The sequence below is a fragment of the Amia ocellicauda genome, chromosome 4 (assembly GCF_036373705.1).
Source record: "Amia ocellicauda isolate fAmiCal2 chromosome 4, fAmiCal2.hap1, whole genome shotgun sequence".
In the NCBI taxonomy this organism is placed as follows: Eukaryota; Metazoa; Chordata; class Actinopteri; order Amiiformes; family Amiidae; genus Amia; species Amia ocellicauda.
Genome location: NC_089853.1, coordinates 10,911,531 through 10,932,970, shown reverse-complemented (window position 1 = coordinate 10,932,970; position 21,440 = coordinate 10,911,531). Strand labels below are relative to the sequence as shown.

The 21,440-nt window shown below is 38.8% G+C and overlaps 2 protein-coding genes across 3 annotated transcripts in view; both read right to left on the bottom strand.

Annotated features, from left to right (window-relative positions):
- Positions 1 to 5,564: 5,564 nt before the first annotated feature.
- alkbh3 (alkB homolog 3, alpha-ketoglutarate dependent dioxygenase) lies at positions 5,565 to 17,011 on the bottom strand. Of its 2 annotated transcripts, XM_066701021.1 has the most exons (11): positions 16,906 to 16,985; positions 16,702 to 16,807; positions 15,978 to 16,084; positions 15,753 to 15,832; positions 15,571 to 15,605; positions 15,083 to 15,130; positions 13,472 to 13,575; positions 11,977 to 12,065; positions 11,115 to 11,324; positions 9,414 to 9,512; positions 5,565 to 6,194 (listed from the first exon to the last, which is right to left on the bottom strand). In XM_066701021.1, exons 3-11 carry the CDS (start codon positions 16,051 to 16,053, stop codon positions 6,102 to 6,104), a joined length of 834 nt encoding a protein of 277 aa, XP_066557118.1. In that variant the 5' UTR covers positions 16,054 to 16,084; positions 16,702 to 16,807; positions 16,906 to 16,985; the 3' UTR covers positions 5,565 to 6,101. The 2 variants fall into 2 exon arrangements, with proteins under 2 accessions (XP_066557118.1, XP_066557117.1); XM_066701020.1 differs by lacking the exon at positions 16,702 to 16,807 and having other exon boundaries at positions 16,906 to 17,011.
- Positions 17,012 to 19,076: 2,065 nt separating this feature from the next.
- The window catches only part of hsd17b12a (hydroxysteroid (17-beta) dehydrogenase 12a), a 46,019-nt gene continuing 43,655 nt past the window's right edge, over positions 19,077 to 21,440 (bottom strand). The window contains exon 11 of the mRNA XM_066701018.1: positions 19,077 to 20,912. Within this exon, the coding sequence (XP_066557115.1) occupies positions 20,805 to 20,912 (108 nt within the window). The 3' untranslated portion in view covers positions 19,077 to 20,804. The remainder of the gene's footprint in view (positions 20,913 to 21,440) is intronic.

The window sequence follows — 21,440 nt, the reverse complement described above, 5'->3', positions numbered from 1 at the left end:
TGAGATTAACCAACAGCTTTCAGGGCATCTCGAAAAGTGAGCGAATGGCTCCGATTCAACTTCTGTACTGGCAACTGTGATTTTTCATGGCTGCTCAAAAATGTTGTCACAGTGCAAAATGTAATTTTAATAAAGACAACTGGAATGTTTACCATCGCTCACTCGTTTGATGCTTTCATTAAACTGGAAGAAAAGAAAAAGAATAATTAAGTACAGTTTAATACTTTGGTCTGTTCACATGACAGCTCAGTCCGTGTCAATAAACAGCACTTGTGCACAGCACTCAGAAAAAAATGTTAGAGGAAAAAAGGTGGGAATACAAGTGGCAGAAAATTGGTCTGTTTTACAGAGTTCTTGGTGTTGATTTCCCTCCAGATTTTTACATGATATTGAAATTAATTTTCTTTTTTTCCTTCAATAATAACATCTAAAATTCTAATGCTCAGGAAAATACACTCATTGTTTTAGATGAAGGGCGTCAATACTTTTATATGGGACTGTGTGTGTGTGTATAAACATTTGATCCAATTTCCTCTCTTTCCTTGCCGCCATGGTAACTCGCTAACCTCACAATGCTATGTAATGTAGCTCAGAGGTGATAACCTCAATGTTTATGGTGGATTTTCCACAACACACAGTTACAGGGAAAAACAAAAATAAAAAGGGATATTTGCAAAAGGCATAATATTATTCACCTCTTAAGCGTCATGTAAGACCCTTAGGCACGTGACTCGTGGGTAAAGTGTTTGTTTTTCAACACTGAAATTGACCTTAAAAACACGTGAAACAAAAGAGCAGCAACTGGACCTAATGGTCTTGCCTTACTGCAGTGTTACAGGACGTGCTTGGCAGAAGAGTGAAAACAAAGCATTCATATTCATTTGCTCAGGGAGATCAATAGCATTGAGGTGACAATGGACAGAAATACAGTATTCATAGTTGGCTGATATAATGCTTATATAGTATATGGAACTGAGATTGAGTTGAAGAGTATTGCCCAAAGTTCCTGAACACAATGCTGAAGATGATAAATACTTCAAGAAATTGATTAGCTGATGTCAAGTGGCACTGGATGGGGAGAGAAATGCAGAAATCCCTACTTGCACACGTGACTCTAATGAATCAGTGTTATGATGCTTTTCACTTCCAGTCAGCAAGATCATTTCAGAGCTTACTGCGTGTGCTGAAGTTTTTCATTCAATTTGAGATTTTCAAGTATTAAAACTTTCCAGCACAGCCTTGCCTGAGTAATGCTTAACAGATCACTGTGTTCCAGCATTTTATCATTTTGAATGTGAGACATAATCATAAGGGATGGAAAAAGCACATTACACCATTTTCCAAAACAAGAAGACTCCCGGCAGAGAGACGATTTATTTTCATGTTTCCACGTGTGTTGCTGGGTCAGTGTAATGTCTGGACTGTGTTCCAAATATAACTTCTGGCCGAAAGCATTGAACATGAAGCAGGATTGTTAGCTCATGGTCTATAGGACTGAGAAAGGATGTTTAATACACAATTTTTTATGCATACTGATAAACATCTGACTCAGCGAAGTCCCCATGTTGATCTAGATTTCATTTTAGTTTTTAACTGAAACAGATTGCCAGCAGAATATAACAGGACAGGGAGACTAGAAGACAAAGCAATCCTAATGTTTTTCAAACTCATCAATATAATGGAGTTTATATCCCCTCCACCCCCATTGTACTACAACACCTTTTGTTCCATACATCTCTTCTATACTTTCAAATATGTGTCTTGTTTCTCCTTTACTACATGTATTCAGACAGTGAATTCATAAAAAGTGAAAGCAGTGTTCCTTTAGATTGGGGTTCAACATTTTTATTGATCAATTGTTTACAATAGAGCATCGCACAGTATCAAAAACCCAGTAGTAACTGCCCTGTATTTGCATGTTATAAAAGCAATGGTAAATTAACATAAAAACTGAATAACTAATTGTGTAACTGAATAACTAATTCTTAATAGCTTGGCTTTCACACACACACACACACGTATTTGTGTAACCCAAGCATAGGTGTTAACAAAAACACACAATGTCCTGTACAGTAAGATGTTTTAGAAATATATGCCTAAAGGAAAATATGTATGAGGGAAATTGATATAAATGGAATTATTATTAATATGAAAATCAGAATTAGTGATGTGGCATGCAGAGGAAACATTGTCCTACCACAGTGCATAACAAAAAATATCATTGTTATTAATAATATCATAACAGAATAAAACTGAGAAATAAAACAAATATGGAAAATACACCAAGATTAGGTGCATTTGGGACTGAAAATTGGAGGCACTTCTTTACATAAACAGGTGTGGTAGACGCAGCCGACAAACAAACGGATGGAACTGTGGGACACATTTGCAGAGAACAGCTTCTCTGAAACAATGCACCTTTCACTTCACTTTGGCATGTTACAGACTTTGCCCTCTTTGAGGCCTGGATTTGAGTCTGATACAAGTTACCTAGGCACACACAAATACCAAAAAAATTAAAATATGTAATAAAATTAATTAACAATTCCTTCTGGGAATCACACACAATTGAGCACATTGCTCAGGAAGAAATAGTCCAGAATGTTCTAATCCAGTAAACAGTTAGTTTTAGGTGTTGTTTTGTATTCACTGCCAAAACACACTCCCTGTGGCACATCCGTTTGGGGAAATGTGATGCTGTTGTACAGTTTATTTTTTCTTTTCGGTTTATTGTAGCTGTTGTTTTGCAGCTTATTACTCAGGAGGCAAAACTCATTTGAAACCGTTTCTGCTTTTTTGAATGTTCACTGCCAATTATGTTGACAGGTGTCCAAAAGGGATTTCATTTCCTGCTACGCCATCCCCCACCCAGAGCAATTTCAACCCCCTTAAACCAGAGCTGTGCCCAAAACCAGCACCATTCCTGAGGACTGTGCTCCCACTCTCAATGCTCTTCAACGCACTCTGCGTCCTTCAGCCGGTTAAATCATGTTTAGACAAGGGCACAGCACTCATCTTCTGAAGGAATAAGTGATATTACAAAGTGCTGTCTAGCAAGGCTTTCTTTCATAGTTTTCAAGTGGCCGAGTGCACAATAGCTAATATTTGTGGCACGCTGGTTTATAGACAGACCAGGCCTTCTTCTCTCTTCTTCTTCTCAATTTTCCCATTTAACATATCCTTAAAATAACTCCAGTCTTTATGGCCTTTATCGAGTATAAACAAGCTTAATGTAGTTAGATACTGTTGTTTTTTTGTTTTATAGGTACTTTTTATAGGCAGAAGAATTAACCAACCTCTGCATAGTAGGAGTAACCCAAAAAATGTATATAGCAAACCCTGTCCTGTAATGAAATCTAACTGAAAGACACAGTGCAGTCGGGACAAATTACTTTTTACTGTGAAATGAACAAGGTTATTTTAATGAAGGCTGCCTTTTGAAGAACAAGCCAAGTTGTCCCCACTTGTTGCTAAAGCTGCCTAAGCAGCATACTGTTATTTTATCTTTTCACAGTTAATATGCAAACCTTTCTTTTGACAATGAAATAAAGTCATCCCTTGAAGACCAGACTCAAAACCACACTTTTGCACCGCTCTTTCAGTGTGGAGAAACTACTTTTTCTATCCCCTCAGAACTAATAGTGTGTTATTGTGTGTAACTGGTTGAAGGACAACAATAACAAAGCACACAGTTCAAAAGGAACAGAGGTAGGTGGGTGATTTAAACAACATAAAGTGATGTTGTCCAGGAATATTGTGATTTTGAACTTGCATACCGTCCCAATTTGGAGCTGCCCATTGCTAATCCATGTGTCTCAAAGCTATGGATGTAGCCAATACAGGCTCTGAAAAGTGCAATGCATACCCTACTGTGTAAGCAGCTGATTTACAGTGTGGTCGACACGGGACTGATTCTATCTTCACTGCCAGCTAACGGCAACTAATTTGAGTTGTTGGGAGTCCACTAAGACCAGGGTTGCCAAACACTGGCCTCTAACTCTCTGCCACATACCAGAGTCTGGGTAAGAGCCTGACACAAAAAGCTCAACACTGGAGACCCCAGCAATTGCAAAGAACCCCCCAAGAGTTCCCTTGAAACTCCCCAATCAAAAAAAAGGAAAAGTTAAAAAAAAGATATGGGATGTCCCATAGGAGCAGGAGGGGGTGGGAGGGTATTTTGAGATCCTGTTTAAAAATAAGATCAGGTATCCTACAAACACCTAAATATAGATGTGTCGGAGCAGTGTGTGACTGCTGACCAGTTCTCAGTAAGGGTGGCATATGCTGCCCTTGACAAGATCCCAAGCCTTTGCAGTGACGGCATTCCCGACCTGAAGAGAAACATGACACGCCACTCGATCCCAGACTCACTCAACTGCAGAGTTGAATGCAATCCCCTTAGTCCATCCACAACTCAAACAGATTACCCAATTTTCCACACCAAAATCCAGCCTCTCTCATCATCAGTCACCTGGTTCACTCGCTTAATAGTTCACACTCACATGGACGAGACAGGTAAAACAGGTTGCATCATGCTTTACTAGTTTACAAATGCATGTATAACATGTATCCATGCAAACAATTCAATTTTACATTCTTCAGACTCCTTTGCAAAGTAATCTTTGTTCGGTCTTTAATCCTTTCCATTGCAGATATTAACACTAGTTATAAAATACCCCCCAACAATGGAGGACAGGATTAAAAGATACCAAAGATTTGTAACAATCTATTCTGGATTTAGACTTTCGAGTCTTTGTATTTTTTTTATTTTTTTTTTAATTTTATAATGCACACAGTACTGTGGACTAGGTAGTTACTGCAGTTGCATTGAGTTTGATTGTACCATTATTTTACTATTTTGTATAGTGTAGTGTGAGATTAATTATTGCAAAACTTTACATAAATTCATATAGGGCATAGACCGATGCTATTTATAGATTCCAACACAATATTTTGGTTAGAGTCAAGTAGTGTTATGACTACAAACATTTGTCTTGGGCACAAAGGTCACATAAACAGGATAAGTAGGGGGAGCAAAGGTCATGTAAGGCTGTCCTCAGAACAGTATACATCAGCTTTACAAATTTACAAATTCTCTCCCAACACAACAGTCACTCTCCTACAAAAAGTCAACACGCAGAATGTTGAGTAGCATTGTACAGTTTATTTTTTTTGGAGGGGTAAAGAACTTAAAATGGCAAAACAGCTGCAAGAGTTGCTTCTGATTAATCAGCACTGTGTAGGAAGAAAGGAGGGGAAACTGATTCACCTTGTGAGAAAGAGGAGAATAATTATTCTTGAGAACATTAGAATGGCTTACTCGACTATCTCTCATGGGTGAATCAATGCTTCCTCCTTTCTTTCCCAGGTGTTGATTGATCAATACAAACTCTTTACAGATGTTAATTGTCAATCATCTCAGTGACTGTCATTCTACATCCCTCCCAGAAAACACCTTTTGTGTACAGCCAGGTCAAAACAGGTTTTTGGCAAAAATGAGGATCATATTGTGGTATTCAATGATAGTTAGTACAAATAAATAAAATGCACTACCACTCACTGTATTGTGCAAAATCTCACATTTTATTCCTTACACAAAAAGAGTGAACATGTTTATTAAACCTTCACTGCTCTGATAAAGATTTAATATTATGTATCTTTATTTATTAGCAGTTACCCTTACCTATATATAAACCACATACCATTAATTGCCATATTATAAAAGTTTAAAATACAGCTAAATCAGATTTGTTTAGGAACCAAAGTGAAATTATATAGAAATCAACTTGCCATTCTTGCTGTCATTCTTTTACCATTAAGCTTTATGATTATTATGGATTCCAGCCTGCTATGTACATTTGCATTAGGAGATCTTATTGGGAGACCCCTCTCAATGTCATGCTTTTCAATAACTAGCGGGATTTGGTACTGAAAAGGAACAGAAAGAAATAAAACAAAACAAACCCCTCCCAAGAAAAATATTTTTGTAGCGTTTCAACAAGAATTAACTTGTGTTTACTAGCTGTAAGTGTTCTGTTAGGAGGGTCTTTTCTGTTCTCCATTGATTCTCTCTCAAAATACAAAAAGGTACTCTGCCAGGTTCATTTTCTGGCCACGCCGGGTTCTGGGTAGATAGTGCGGAACGTCAGATTGATCCGCGGGCCCCTGTCGTGGTACTCTTTGGGTACCTGATGCTGACAAAAACAAACCACCAATATAAAACACAATCATGTATATTTCTTTATTTTCTTTCCTTTTGTTAAATGCAGTTCAGGGTGATTTAGCTCAAATGCATGCAACTGTAGTACAGTTGTCGTACTCAGGACTCGATACAGGGTGAATGTCTAAAGGAAGGATACTGAATGGGAACAATACATGAAATTATGTGGACACAGCAACAAAAAAAATAAAAAATAAAATACACATTGACGGATCCTGGTTTACCAATTCACATGAGTCAGCCTTGTCTAAAGGAAATGGGAAAGGGTATGTTTATATAATTCGACTGCAAACGTCTCTCATCAGAACATCCCCCCTTTGGCTTCCAGATCTGGATACTTGCTTTAGTAGTTAGTTACGTTGTATTTTCGACTCTTTGGTCTAAATCATGTCCTTGAATATGCGGTCTTTCTCACTGTCCAGTCAAGATAATTTCATACCTGTTGTATGGGGTTTAGGAAAATTGCAGAATAAGACCTATACGCTTCTTTTCAAGACTTTGTGATATGGGTAACATAGATTTAGTCTGACTTTGCGTTTGGGGTCAGCATACTGTGTGAAAACCTACCCTTTTACATAAATCTAAAGGTATTACCTGACACTCTGAGAACAGAATGTCATTTTCTTTACCATAACTCCTCAACCTAAATACCTGACAACAGGAAGATAAAGAGTTAGTTATTTTTTGACCAACAATGCACTTCATCGTAACACCCTATGAAGAAGATGAGACAGAATCTGTTTTAAGGAACAGTGAGTTTACAGGGGTCATGTCTGGTGATATGGCCAAGTTATGACTCACTTTATGTAAGCAGAGGAAGTGTGTGATTATATAAGAGTTATTCCTCTATTTTAAATGTGAATATATGCTTTTGACCTACGCCGCAATGCTCGTACCTCTTCTTGCATTGTTTACATAGGAGGGAGTGCACGCAAAGGTTATGTCTTTGAAGGTAATGTCATAATAGCACTTTTAATGACGAGTTGCAGAAAAGCATCGATGGAATGCATCTTGTAAAACATAAAAGCCAAATGGCAGCTAGCAAACGCAAAGTGTCCCGACACAGAAATCACACTGTGACAGAAACTGTATTTTAAAATGAATGGTCGAGAACTAAACTTTACTAAACATGGACTTGCCAAACTGTGAAAGCATCTGCTAATTTGACACATGCTTGATTTCTGGCACCTGCTCTCAGCCACCCCCCACACACGCACGCAAACAGCGTACACTATAGGGATTTATCAGCTTGTGCTATGCGGACGTTTGTCTCGAGCACATATTGGCATCCATAATTCAATCAATCTTTATTTGATGTAGCACCCTTCGCAGTTGCCACAGAGCACTTTACATATAGAAATAAACACAACCTTGGGTTATTAATATAAAAAGTTAATGAAACCACTAAGCACAGAGGAGAGAAAACTCTTACAGTACAGCCTATGAATTTGGTTTTAAGCTATTCAATTCACTTACATACAATGAATGTTATACTGAAACCTACTCACTCCTGTCTCTGCACCATGGCCTTTTTCAAGTGTCAAGACATCCCTGTGGCAAACCATACATCACTTCTTTAAACATTATATAGTGTTCCTAAGATCTCCAAACACATCGGTGGTTAAAGGGATACTCCTCAGACACGTGACATGTCCATATATGAATTGTCTTCCAGACTGAGAATTACGTCAGTCCTTCTTCTTTGAACCTTATCCAAGACAGCAACAATCTTCTAATAATATGCTGAATGACAACCAATGAACACTACAGTTTTACTAGTACACTGCATGGTTTTAGCACTTCTTCCCTGGATTTCAATGCTTCTCACCCTATACATAAGCATCCTGCTGGCCTTTTGTCACCTTGTTGTCTGTGCCTGTCTAAACACATTAAGCTTGTGTTGGTTCAAATTGACATAACATTACACAAAATAGCGAGATGGATGTCAAAATGATTTGTTAACTAATCTTTCCTTCTCATATTCCCAGGGGACTCAGCCAAATGGTTGTCCTTGGTGGGTGTGTTTTATTTTTGGGCTGAATGGTCCATTTTCCTTTATTAGGTTATGTGGAAAATGTTCCTCAAAATAGGCCTCTAATTCCCACTGGAGCACTTTGGTTCACAGTGTAGCTGCAGAAAAGAAGCAAACCGCTCCAAAGTGCTAGATGCGTAGTCTAAAGCAATGTAGCCAGAAAAGCAGAGCAAGTGACAGATAGAGAGTATATTGGAAATAATCCTCAGTTTGTTTAGTAAGTTATGTGTTGGGTTTAAATAGGTAAGGAAAATAACATTATTTGGAGGTACAGTAATATATTATGTAGGTGTCTGAAATCAATTTAAAACATACATGAATGAAGATATATCAGGAAGCTTTCCACCTACAGCCTTCACTGTGAATGTAAACCTTTAGGGACAATGTTAGTATATTTGTTCAATTGAAGGAGATCTAAACTATAGTGGGCAGGGACCCAGCTTCAATCTTTTCATTTAATGAGTTTAAAAAATGTCCAGAATAAGATCCAGTTATGAACAAAAAAGGATACAAAGGTGGGAACTGCTGTCACAGAAAGAAATTATGACAGAAAGGAATCTATCTCCCTAACCCTGTCCTAGAGACACCCTAGGTCGATTGTTGTTGCGGTTGTTGTTAGGGGTTTTCTGGTAACCAAGTTCTTATATAAAACTTGTGCGTCTTGTTGATTCTGGAATCATTAATTATTTTTGGCATGTAGCTCTTGGTTTCAGAAATAACCTATTGTAGATATATCCTTGCCAACATTAACAAACAGAACTCTGTTCAGTCTGTTCTCATCTTGTTAATACACAGTTTTCCCATAGAACTCTCTCAAAAGCTTTAACTCATGATGTAGAAACAAAAAACAGGCCTTTAAATGTACCAAATCCTCCCATAACTCTTGCCTGCGCCTGGACAAAACTGCTTCAACTGGGGTCACCTGCTTGTATGGAGAGCTAAACGAGGTATCTGAAGTCTGAGACCCTGCCGTTGGCCAGCAGTGAATACTAACCCTGTCATGGGGTTCACCCAAACAAAATAGTTCAAGACTGTTCCAACTGCCTGAGGAGTGAAGAGTATAATCGGACCGAGACCCGGAAGGCAAAACGGTTGGTTTGGGATTCCGCTTAGTGAAACAAAATATCCAGCTAAGGGATTCTGAATGGTCATCAGATTTACCTGCCAGTCCTCCTGCACTGCCCCTTCCATCAACAGCAGTGTCCCATGAGCCAATGGGATGCGAAGCCTCTCCACATAAGTGTAGTCCCCATTGTCCTCCTGCAAGGGAGCACAGAGGCAACAGTCATGACTTCATATAGCAGTGGTCTTCAACCCTGGTTCAGGGGAGCCCCAGTCGATACGTTTTAAAGTACATCTTCCATCAGAACCTATTTGGTTAACTTTGCCCATTTAAGTCAATAACTGCCATTGCTTATATAATTAAAAGCTTGAATGGAATGCATGTTGTTCTCCAGGACTAGAGCAGGAGATCACTGCTCAGAGTAAAACACCTCTAACAGTTTGACGTCTCATTCACGCACCTGAAAAGTAACGATTCCAGTAACACACTGCAGTTTAGTTGTTGACTTCTAGCTGCATGAATCAAATATTCCAAACTGCAAGGGAAGTTTAAAGTACTTTTGGAAATAATCTATTGCTTTATATAAAAAAGGCAAACTGTTTAATTACATATTAATCATGCAACACAAGCCACGATTATGCTTATCCCACAACAGGTATGGTTCATTTCAGATATGTGGTTCACCTGTACACCATAAACAGAGCTAGATAAGGTCAATATCTAAATGAATACACGTGCATACAAGGTCAGTGTAGCGAGAGTTATTTCTGTCCCATATCCACCTCAATGCAGTTGTGTTTCTGAATAATCAGATCACAAAAACAAGTGTGTATTACACCACTTATCTATTCTAATTATTCCTCAGCTGTGTGTTTTTCCCCACTGATAGGTGATTGGTTGGTATGTGTATGTTGGGGCTGCCGGGGTTTCTGCCACAGGTATGTCTGTCAGTCTGCATCTTTAGGTTCCCATCAGGTGGTATCTGTACCTGTCAGTCAGAGTTAGTGAGGTGAGGTTGTTGTCTGCATTTGAGTCATGCAGCATTAGTGAGCCACGCCCTGTTACCGATTGTGTGGGCGTGGCCCCGCACAAGTGTATAGTGCCTTGCATGTTCATTGTCAGTGGGTTTACTCATCTGGGACCCGTGCATGATTAAGTCGGAATATACTAGCATCTTGTGTATCCATTAGTTTGTGTGTTAATTCTTTCATACATACAATATAGCCTACTCAAATGATGTTGTATGCTGCTCTTAATTTTACCAAGGACTATCAAATATGTAATTAATACCACAGGCTCTGAAATCAGCCTCATCATGTTTTGAGATTACCAAAGTTCAACTCAACTGGAGCTGCCCCAGTCTTGTAGGTTAAAAGTTGTCATTTTTAAATGTCTCAACTTCCTAGACAAAAAAAAAAAAAAAAAAAAGTATACATAATTTGGAACAAATACCTCAATACCCTAAAGGCCTTGAGGGCCAGATTTGCCTAAACTGATTGAAGGAACCCCCTTAACTACGCAATTTAACTGAATTTGTTTATCACTGCTTTCAGCTGAAGCAACTGAAGTCCATTGTTTGATCAGTGTAAGAGAGCTGTAACACCTGGAGGACTCGATTTAGAAAGCACTGCTCTCCTTTGTTGTACAATTACTGCAAGTAATGATGCTGCTTAGTCTCTTGATACAGCAGTGGGTGAAAATAAGCCTGTTATAAAAAGAACAAATAAATGAAGATTGGCAGTCAGGGCTGTTGCTGCTCCTCACTGTCCCCTGCCCCCGCCGCACCCCGGATCCCTCACCGGGCCAGGCCGTTTGCGCATATGGAAGTTGCGGGAGTCCCCCAGGCTGAGAGAGGCGATGGTGGGCCGGGACCCGAGCGAGGGCTCAGAGTCACTGTGCCAGGCGATACTGTCCTTGCAGTCTCGGTACAGGTTACACAGCAGAGAGTTGAAGGAGCAACCGGACGCCAGCTCCACTCGGTGCTTCAGCTCCAGCAGGACAGGATGCCACTGACACAGTGAAGAAAAAAACAAAAACACAAAAACAAGAACCAGTGTGAGATATGGGCCTGGGCAAAATTTGGAGCTGCAGATGCATTTATTTATTTTATATATATACACACACACATATATACACACACACACGGACAATTACTATACCCATGCCTCTAACCTTATAGGGTGTGTCCAAAATTCATAGTGACATTATTAAAATCAAAAGCAGTCACACTGCACCATAAAAAGTTCCTTCTATAAACCAAATCACCAACCTCCTTTCTTTGCCGCTAAGTTTCACAGTAGAACACAGTCACTTCTATATTCAGCATGTAGACAGGAGGAAATCTTATTTTCAATAAAGAGAACAGGACCCCTGTTTCTGCTTGGCACTGGCAGGCAGTTTTGTCCAGCGCAAGGGAAAGTTCTTGCTTCTCGTCTGAGAATTTGTTCTTGGCTCGGTTTTTGTTGTTAAGTTTAACAATTTAATTTTGAACTCTTATCAAACGTGGCACAGGGGGGCGGCTGGGAGCAGAGAAAACATAGACATGTATGTTTAAAAAAAATGGCAATTACAAAAGGGAACTTGTGTTTGTACTATTATAACACGATGCATTTCCTTGCCCTTGTCAGTGTCTTGTGATATAGTGAGCCAGGCAGACCATACCTGTGAGTTGGCCTGCAGAGTGGAATGGGAGTAGGTATAAGGCAGCTCTCCAAACCAACATGTCAGCCTAGGCTCTGCATAGGAAACTCCTGAAAGAGAGACAGCATCTTGAACCTTTGTCCACAAACAGCGGGATCTGTGGTGCAGAGTAATAGTAAGACCTAATTACTGACTGTAACAATCAAATACAATCACCATATATACACATATATATGTATGTATGAATGTATGCATGCATGCATGCACGCATGTAGAAAATGTTACTCTAAGAGCTCCTCCAGTGAAGGTGAAAGCAGTAAACGGCAACTCAATATAGGTTCAGAAACACAGTGTTCCAATTTAGAGTAGTATAATTATGAATTACTTTATTGGAAACTAAATAGTTAATAATAATAATACTATAATAATCCACTGTGTATGTATGTATGTACGTACATATATATATACTGTATATAACATATTAAACACAAATAAACTTTCTATCAGAAATCCAAAACAAAAAATACAATTTAAACATGCCATTATTTACAGTTCTAGCCATAAAAAGTGCCTAATTAAGCCATAGTGACTGCTGCTCAGTCTGGGCAAAAGCCACATATTATTCTTAAGTTTACAAGAAAACAAAAGATTTAATGGAAGGAATAATGAATTCACAAGTAAACACAACAACCCTTGTGCAAAAACAGCAGGGTTTATGTTGGACTAGGCCAATCACTTTGTTGGGTCACTTTTGTTCAATTACTTTGTTCAAAGCATTACTTTGTCCTATCAATACAATAATACAACATAAAGGGACAGTGTGAAACATTTTCATTGTTGCACTGTATTTTTACTTCAATGTAATATACTTCAACTTGGATCATTATTCCATGTACAAGGACTATGTTATTAAGCCACTGTACTACTTAGTTTTGCACTGAGCATTTTTCAAGCAAAAGTGTTGTATTAATGTGACTCATAAAACTACTACTAGGTACTACTACAGTAATTGTACAGGACTTAAATGTCTTTGTATACATGTTTTCTTCTTATTTCTATGCCAAAAATAATCTACAGAGGTCTTGTTAATCAATTTCATTAGAATGCACATTTCCATCTCCCTGATGACTCAACAGTGCTGCAACTCACAGACGTGTTGTGTTCACACTGAAGCTCTGGGGTGGAAGCGGGAGCCAACTGAAAATTGTTTATACTTTTTTTATTTTAACTTAAAGCTACACTACTTAGTAGTAAGTTGAAAATAATAATAATAATAATAATAATAATAATAATAATAATAATAATAATAATAATAATAATAATAATAATAACAATAACATACAAAAAATGACATAAGTACAGAGGTGACAGATTAATAAATTAGAAAACTACAACCTTACATGTGATGATTATATGTGCTAAAAAGACACCCTATGAAAGAAATAGTGAAATACACCAAAGAAATCAAGAGCGAATGAGTGAGGGGTGACACAGATGGCGAGTCAAAAGGCCGAACCTTGCCTCACGTTACATTTCTGTTGCCACGGGAGCTCCTCGTGAAGCCTTGCAAATGCCCAGTCTGCTTCGGACACGGGAAGGAAGGAGGGAACAACACGGAGCCTAGTGGGAAACACCACAGATATATCACCATCAAAACTTTTAGAAAACTGACACAAGCCTCCACGACTGATTTCAAAGAGCACCCTGCCCCCCCTTTCCCAGCAGCCTGTAACTGACACCAGATCAGGTGTGCAACACTATGGTCCCACAACAATCTCAAACCATAGGTCTCTGCGAATCCTCAGCTCCTTAAAAACTGAGATATGTTGTGTGTGTCCACATAGGTCAATAATGAGTTGAATTAGGTAGGTAAGAACTCAGGTGGAATGGAAACCAGAAGATATCACAGCACTCCAGAACCAGGGTCAAAGGCAACATACCTCTCTCTGACTAAACTCTGGGGAGCAATTGCTTTCAATGTCTCAAACGCTCAGTTGTGTAAAGTTATATAGTCGCCCTTGTTACTTGTTTCCCCCACGTGACTACATTTCCCCAAAAGACTTCCTGTTACATGTTAGCATACCATATTAGGAATTACGATCCTTGTCTCCTTATTGTCCATACTCTAGATAAGACCAGTTACAACAACATGCCAGCTATATCCAGCAAAAACTACTTTAAGAAATCGACCCTCAAAGCCAAAAGACAGGAAATGAGGTGGGGATGTATCTCACTTGTATTTTAGTGTAATGTTAGGTCAGTGAGCAAGAGTCCTGGGATGCCAATCTGATTCCCATCTGCACTCATTTACGGCCTATGTATATTAGATTCTAATAAGGAAAAGAAAAAATGCAGATGATATAACCACTTGAAAAGTAATTTAAGGTTGCCTTAACATTAATGCTATAGAATGTGGAAAGCCATTCTGTTCCTTGTGATATGTGTTCCTTACGTGTCACTGTCTGGATCCTTCCAAAAGCATTTGTGCAATACAGTGTAATGCTGTGAATATAGCATTGTTACTTTATTATATTGTTCTAAAACTTGTAAGACACCTTAGGTAAAGGGATACATTTAAACTAAACGCTTTACTCCACTTCACCTTAATTCCCATTGTTATGCCTGCAAATGAACAATTTGAATTCAATGCTGGTTGTCATGGCCCTGAAAGTCAGAGTTCATTAATATGACGTCCAGTGTATAATCTGTTTACAGGGCAGTATGCAAAGCAGGGCTATCTGGTCCTGGAGAGCCAGTGTCCCCTGGTCTATCTCTATCCAGTGACTGATGGATGATTCAAAGAAACCCGTAAAGCCTGCAGCAGTGTGTGTGTGAGGCAGATCAGCACAGATACAAACACACTGCACTGCCCCCCTCTGGTGGAAATCAGTTCCAATTGAAATCTGTGCAGAGAAATAGGATTTAAAAAGAACAACAAAAACAACTATAAAATCCCATCTGTTTTTAAAATGATGCACATTGCCCATGCACATGTTGATCGTATGGGTGCATACATATTGTTTGAGTTTTAAAATATTTTGCCAAACCATTCTGACTCTGACTCTAATGGGGTTTGTTGAAACAGAGGTCTTTACTACTTAAGGTCAGGCAGGCTGTGAGAGCTCACCTGGAGATGCCAGTGGGACCATGGCTGATCACAAACTCCCCCTCCTTCCTACACAGCAGCAGAAAAAAACAAACAGAAGAACATTCACACTGAACCTTTCCCCCTATTACCATGCTTTGTCGGCCAGTACAGTAGCCATTTTGTATCCTCCAGATCGCTACTGAGCTGGGGCTAATGATCTTGCTTGGAAGGGGGGGCAGGGGGCAGGGGGCAGGGGGTTGGGAGTCTGGCGTTTGCTTCAGTTATTACAACATGTCCCAAAGATCCACAATTTTAAATGCATTTTGTATATGATAACGCTGACGAAAGCCAAAGTAATGTATTTTAACATTTTATATTAGAAGTTGAAGGTGAATTATTATTACGGTTGTTTTAGTTGTTGTTTTGCTTTCCTGGTTGCAGATCTAACCTGCTGAACTTGGTTCTTATTTTCACCTGCAAAGAATAAGAAACGCTGACTGCTGGAGGAATGAGCCATCAATACTCACTCTATTACCTTCTCTGCTGGGACTTCCCGCTTTGGCTGTTGGCAGAGAGGAACAAAGAGAGAGAAGAACAAAGAGACTGGGTCAGGAATGGAGCTGACAAACCACACTCCTGCCTCTTGTCTATGTGTGATAATAATAACAATAATAATAATAAATCCACTAAGACTAATAGGCCACCTCACCTGTACAGGCTGATGAAACTCGAATTTCCTCTCCGCCAACCCCCAGGCTGCAAAAGGTGAGCTAATCCTTCCTGAATCTTCTGCCAAAATCATATACACAGAAAGCAGACTCTCACTTACTTAAAATAGACCACAAATATATATACATTCCTATTCCTACCCCATCTCATTCAGTCTTATTATGCCCAATGATTATGAGCAGTGTGAATCACCCAATGTAGATACCTGGAGGGCGAGGGGCTTTGGGGAGAGATTTTGCCCAGGCACCTTGGACTCGGGCTCGTTGTCTCTTGTCTGCCATTAGATATTCAGTACCTCAGCGCCACACTGATCTGAAACACACACACACACACACACACACACACACACACACACACACACACACACACACACACACACACACACGGTTAGTATGGAAGCATACAGTGCACTTAATTAAAAACATAAATAAATACATGCTGAAATGTATACATTTAATCATTTAACATTTTAACATTTATTTATGTATATACTTAAGTCCACAATATGCTTCCATACTTTAAGAAATCGCAATAATTGAATGCATCAATCAATGACTACACTGCACTGTCTGTGTAACACATCAACATTACCGCCAGGCCTGCCCTGCTGCTGCTGCTCAAGTAAATGTAGTGTCCTATTCAGTTTCTATAATCAAAAGTCGGTACAAATAGGCTAACTCCATACGTTGTTTTGTATCAAAATACAAACTCTTAATAACAATGATAATAATATGATATAGCCTATACAACACTGATCCAACTACAAAAACACCAAGAGAAATGACTCGGTGTTTTACTGACACCTAGTGACAATCGATTATATTTCTTAGTTTGGTTGTAAAAACAGATTATGAATCGGCATTGTGTGTGTAATGGCTATTTCTGATAAACCAGATCAAGTTCAACCATTATTACAACACACTACGTACGTTTGCTAAATGTAATCTTCGTCCACAATTGAGGTAGACAGATCTACAGGCGGCTCTTCTCCACTACCTTCTATAACAATGGACACAACGACGTGACAAGAGCAATCTGCAGACACGACATATTAAAAAAAAATGTGTGTAAGTATCTAAAACAATTATATCCCAGGAATATGTTCAATTGTTAAAAGCCAGTGTAAAACAAACCTGTGATCGCTCATGTTTGCAGCTCTGTACAACCACGTGTTACCAGAAACCCCGTCCCCGGCCCACGGAAACGCAGAACAGCTCAAAGGTTCCTGCTCTTTTCAGAGACGAGTGGATGTCCGACGTGTTTGCAGGCTGTGTTCTTTGCTTGCTAGTTTCCAAAAAAAAAAAAGACATATTCTTTCTGCATAATGTTATAAATTAGGTTGTTATGCATTAGCCCCAATTCAAATGTATGCTATACGTTATTTCAAATGTCTTTTATAAGTTGTAGATACTTAAAATGCTCTTAAACATTGCAACACATCAATATTTCCAAAAATACTATTTAGTTGTCTTGAAAATCATTCGAAGAATAATTTCTTCCACGTTAGGTATAAACTATTTTTTAGCAAAACTGAAGCTCTAGTAGACTCTGATCATTGGGAAATACTTAATTAATTGCTCATTACCAGTCGACTCGACTATTCGTTTTACTGTCTTTTACAATTCATTAAAAAGACGCGCTTCTTTCAGGCTACAATTTTCACAGGTTAAAAAACATTTATCAATTGATAAACAGATTTGCGCCATATATTTTCAGAAGATAGGTTTCAACAGTGTCGCATTGAATTAATATTTATAATAGTGGGAATTTTGCATTTAATGGTGTATGAGCTATGGTGTTGTGAACAGAATATCAACCACACCACACACACCACAATGTGAAGAGTTTAAGTTTTTGAACTTTAATATTTATATTTCCTAACAGCGGCATACAGTATCACATGTTTAACTTGCAGATGCAGTGCCTTCGTTTTATATTATATAGCAGGAGTCTCCAACCCTGGTCCTGGAGAGCCCCTATCCAGCAGGTTTGAGAGGTCACCCTTCTATTGCCAATTTATAAACGCCTGGAAGTATTTCAGTCTGATCAGTGAAGCTATGGTTTGGTAAATTCAGTAATTTAGAAACCATTTAAGCAATTATCAGAATACCTGCAGCCTCTCTGAGCAAGAGCTCCCATGGTTGATTTGCTTAATTGATTAATAACTTACATGTGTTCCTAGTATTTAGAAATTGGTGATTTAGGGTGACCTAGAAGATATACAGGATTGGGGCTCTCCAGGACCAGGGTTGGAGACCCCTGTTATATAGCATCAGCCTTTATTTGGGTGTTTTGGGACCATTATGGGACCATGAATACATGAGCTTTGCCCCTCGCCAATAAACCCAGTATTATTGCATTTATAAATTTGAGCAAGACCACACATTAACATTCTCTATGGTTCAATACAATATGAACATTCAAATAATAACACAATACAAAAGATAAATGACCAAAGATTGCAACCCAGTATGTACAAAAGTAAGACACCATAATACCAAAGCATACGATTCTGGTTTATAATGGTTGTTTGACTGCCTCTTGCTGGGAACAAATTAACCCACTGGATCTGAATTAGTGAATCCAAACCGATGCAAACCCATATTTTATAGAGCAGTTTAGCCCTAGCTGGGATTTAAAAGGAATAATTTCAGAGTAGTACTGAAAGTTTATAGTACAGAGTCCCACAGATGGAAGTCAAAGTGGTTTTCATTTTTCGGGTTGAGAGGGTTAGATTACATAGTCATTGTATAATTTAGTGAGAGCCTCTTAAATCTGGAAGAAAAAGCACAAGGTCCCATCATTAACCTCAAAAATCCTTACAAGTCTTGACAGGACAGTCTAAGGTTTAAATGTATGCTTTAAATTGCCACTATGGAATGATTCAAATTAATAAAAAGGGGGAGTGGAAACCCAAAGACCCTATATTTAGATTTATGGTGGTTGCAAGAGTGACAAGTTTTGCTGCTTAATGCAAGTAGTTGCAGCAATTCAGTGCTGCTTTAGTTAGGTGATCTCGAGTTCAGCCAAAGCTCCACAGCTTGTGCTGAACAGGAGAGCAATGTTTTCCAGTCCATGGCGCTATTGGCAACTCTGCGGTCTGCATTCTGGACTCCGTGTGAAAAGCAGCCAATGGAGAGGACTTGACAGTTTACTAAACGGAGGACAGATGTTAGTTTACATCTCTCCAGTGCTGGAAAAGGAGTTGCAGTGGTGAGAAGAGTGGATTAGTACAAAGGCTTCCAAAAGAAAATGAAAAAATTTGAAGCTTTAGTTTTAAAAGTAATACAAAAACACACCAGACTTATTTAGGAAGCTTTTATTGCTAGAAATTCTCAAGTCATCAGTTTTATTCATTTTTTCCAAATCTATTCAGGAGGAGCATCTCAGAGAGCCAGTCAGCACAGGCAATACACACATTCTCCATTCTCATTAACACACAGGGTTTGACTTCATTAACTAGTTTGTTCAATTGTGAAAAATCAAAGCAGAAAGGCTATAGGTTAGAAAAATTCTGTACCATTACACACCCCTTTTGCATTATAGCACAAGAAAAAGTGCAAGGAATTAAGTCTCAAAGTAAACACACAAAAAATAAAATTAGTACATTTCTAAGTTGAACCCTCATTCCTATACAGGTGGGTTTTGTTAAGTGAACATTAGACTACAGACCATTGTTCTTTACATCATAACAGGCTGGTTCTAGGTCCAGCTGTAGAGATGATCTGGATTACAAGTACCATAGCATTTGCATTCAGACTGACAGTTAGATAAAGCCACCAATTAGATCAAATTAGTTTGTCTTATAAAGGATAGTTGTTTTTTTGTATCCTTTGGATAAGTGCATAATTTATACGAAACAGGTTGCAAGTCGACAAACGGGAGGGAAACAAAAGCAAGAAAAAAAGTCTACCCATTCCAAAAAGCAACACTTTTGCATTTAATTCAGTGCATAAGGTTATGTATGAACTAGTACATGTACATAGTACATCATTTAGATTTGAAATTCCACTGACTGCATTTGGATTTTTTTTTTTTTTTTTTTTTTTTTTTTTTTAACAAGTCATCCATTTCAGTGTCAGTGTGATCAGCTCATTGCAGATGTTCTACGTTGCCTTCACCTCCAGGATCATGCAATGCGTCACTGGAATGTCAGAATACTGCAGGGTAGTGTAAATGGATGGATAGGTTTTATTTTCTCTTATACACTAACATGCAAAAGTGCTGCCCTAGGAGTATGAGGGTTTTACAGAGATTTCAGTTTTCCTAGAGGGTGGCATGGGATCTACAAAGTCATATAGCAAACTTCAATTTTATGAGTAACTACACATAAAGGTCAAAACAAGTTTAAAAAAAAAAAAGTTACATTTGTTTAAATAGATAATATCTGAACTTACAGCAGCTTGGACAAAAAAGGCTTTTCTAACTCTCCTTGCCCACCTGTTACTCAACCCATTAACACAGTGTCACGGAGCAGAACCTAACAATTCTGTTCCCTGAAAATGGTCTAAAACTAAACATACACAGTAAAACGATTGTGCATCAGTGCTAATAGCTGCGGCGGCTAGATGGAACGGTTAGGATAACTGTAGGATTTACAAATCAATTTTTAATTTGAAAAGGGCATTTAAAAAAAGACTCCCTTCTTCCTTTACCAACAGTTACTAGTTGCAGCCTTTGTGGGCTATATTGAATACATGAATTCCCAGCCTGATAGAGGTCTTAAAACTATCGACTCCTGTATAAGTCTGTGCTTCAGACAAGGCCCGAACCATAGTACGAGAACTGTGCAACAATAAAAAGTACCCAATCCCACAGTCACACCTCAAACAGATCCAGAGGCCGGATCTCAAAGAGTTTAAAAGGAGGAAAAAAAAAAAAAAATATTGGGAAAAAAAAATTGTGCAAGCCACGTGCATTATACTGGTTTTGGTTCTTGATTGACCTCCATCAGGAGAGTAAGAGATCCCCCTGCGCCCTGCTCCGTGATAAAAGCGGCAGGGCAGCCGAGACTTCACGGGCCTCTCTGCCTTTAATTCGCCTTCTGTCTCTTCAGATAGCGTGCCCGCAGTTTCTTGTTCATGTTCATACCGAAGAAAATCACAATCCGCATGGGCACCAGGCATGTGGTTGCCCAGCCCTGCAGTGGGGGGGGAAAAAGAAAAAAGAAAAAGAAAAATACAAAATTAGAGCACAGTGGCTAGCCTTACTGCCTCAGGCAACATCTATAAGTCAACTACTGCAACATTTCATTTGAATAACCAATGGAAAGTACAATTAATTACATTTATATGCATTTACTTGTGTCCACAGTACTTCATACATCAGCTTAGATCATGGATATTTGGTTTATTCCACATAGACCAAAGGATCCACCACTACAATAAACTTGTTATGGGAGCTTTTAACGGCACTACCAATATGTCTGAAAACACGTCAAAAACAAAATGTACAGAGTGGCGATTTCAGCACTCTTTCTGAATAAATCCATTTTGCTCACAATCTGTGCAAAGGAGCCCAAGTTGTTTAACCAACAAGTCACTAAACCAGTGGTTGTCATTCCTGGTCCTGGAGGACCCCCTACATTGTTAGGTTTTGTTCCAACCTAGGGGGTTGAGTGGTTCAGCACTCTTAGAGATGCACACTTCCCTTGAAAGCCCAAGGCTCT

Bases quoted from the DNA above. Each gene is read 5' to 3' on its own strand.
- alkbh3 (XM_066701020.1), bottom strand. From the start codon at position 16,053: ATGGCAGACAAGAGACAACGAGCCCGAGTCCAAGGTGCCTGGGCAAAA. The intron at 15,606-15,752 runs GTGAGGTGGCCT...CTCTGCCAACAG, and splicing joins AGTTTCATCAGCCTGTACAG to CCAAAGCGGGAAGTCCCAGC. The intron at 12,066-13,471 runs GTTCGGCCTTTT...TCTCTCTTTCAG, and splicing joins GAAATGTAACGTGAGGCAAG to GAGTTTCCTATGCAGAGCCT.